Consider the following 1,405-nt stretch of genomic DNA (forward strand, 5'->3'; position numbering starts at 1 on the left):
ATCCTGTTGAATATTGCTTACGATAGTCATTTCTTCTAAACTTTTTACCATTGGAACTGTCGATACCATAGTAGCACAACCTTCTGCAATGAACGTTTCTAATTTACAGAAAAACCCTTTCGGATTCTAACCAATACATAGCTCTTCAAAATAAATAATATCTTCCATGAACAATTCTGTCAAATTAAATAATGCAATAGTTGGAGCCTGTTCCTTTGTTGTATGAATGAGGCATTGCATGTCCCTAAAACGTTTAAGCCGAAAACTCGACTCAGCTATCTTGGTATCTCCAAATGCGATCCAATACACATCAACACAAATGAATCAAGAAAAAAGGAAGTTGATGAGCACCTGTAAGTATCAACATGACAAGGAGCAAGGAATAAGGTGAGGAGTTAACTAATGATGGGCAATCGGAGAGCAAGGAATAAGGTGAGGATGGTATTCATCGACAATATACCAGAAAGCATGCATTGGAAAGGTTTATGGACATTATTCAGCTTTCCTGGGGAAATTATGGATGCTTTCATACCAGTCAAGAGAAACAAAGCAGGTAAAAGATTCGGGTTCGTAAGATTCAATAAGGAGGAGGATGCGCAGAGGGCAATAGACAGGGTCGATGGTTTTGTGCTGCTAGGTAAGAAGATATGGGTGAAGATGGCCAAGTTCAGCGGGAATAGAAAAGTTTGGAGAAAAATAAACGAAAACGAATCTTCATGCCATAAATAGGAAAAACAGTTGAGAACAGTGGAGCAACAGAAGGAGGTTGGGAGCACATCGGATAGCAAAGAGATGAATGATACAAAAATTATTGTTGGTCATGTCAATAATGAACAACTATGGAAACTGCAATGATGCTTGATAGGGGAAACGCAGACTCTTTGCAATCTCAATAGCTTAACTGAAAGAATTACGAACATAGGCCTTGGAGAATTAATTATTAAAAAGATTCAGGGTAGATACTTCTTGATAGAGGTTCCAGATGAAGAGTTGATGGATATTCTAAAACAAAGAGAATGGGCATATCTTAAAGAGTTCTTCATTAAGGTTGAGCCTAGGACAGAAAAGTTCCAAGTTTCGGAGAGAGCAGTATGGATTGAAATTGCAGGAATTCCCCTTCATTGCTAGAACTACCAAACAACCAAGAGAGTGGTCAAAATTTGGGGAGAGCTTGTCGCAATGGGTGAAAATTTCTCAATGATGAACAATTTTGAGAAGATGGACATACTGATAATCACGAAGCGGGTTAAAAGGATTGACGAGTTTATAAAAATGGAGGTCGGCAAAGAAAATTTCCAGATTCGTATTATTGAAAGAGAGATGGTGGAAAATTTGAAGGAATATCACAAGAAGAATGGAGATCAAAAGGGGAGAGAGGAGGAAACATCATCTGAAAAAGAATCGG

At 38.1% G+C, this 1,405-nt stretch overlaps 1 protein-coding gene across 1 annotated transcript; it reads left to right on the forward strand.

The window, feature by feature from the left end:
- Positions 1–405: 405 nt before the first annotated feature.
- On the forward strand, positions 406–1,128 carry LOC108451131 (uncharacterized). The gene is made up of 2 exons (XM_017748861.1): positions 406–637; positions 866–1,128. Exons 1-2 carry the CDS (start codon positions 406–408, stop codon positions 1,126–1,128), a joined length of 495 nt encoding a protein of 164 aa, XP_017604350.1.
- Positions 1,129–1,405: the final 277 nt, after the last annotated feature.

This window comes from Gossypium arboreum, chromosome 5, assembly GCF_025698485.1.
Source record: "Gossypium arboreum isolate Shixiya-1 chromosome 5, ASM2569848v2, whole genome shotgun sequence".
NCBI classification, from domain to species: domain Eukaryota; kingdom Viridiplantae; phylum Streptophyta; class Magnoliopsida; order Malvales; family Malvaceae; genus Gossypium; species Gossypium arboreum.

Bases quoted from the DNA above. Each gene is read 5' to 3' on its own strand.
- LOC108451131 (XM_017748861.1), top strand. From the start codon at position 406: ATGGGCAATCGGAGAGCAAGGAATAAGGTGAGGATGGTATTCATCGAC. The intron at 638-865 runs GTAAGAAGATAT...GATGCTTGATAG, and splicing joins CGATGGTTTTGTGCTGCTAG to GGGAAACGCAGACTCTTTGC.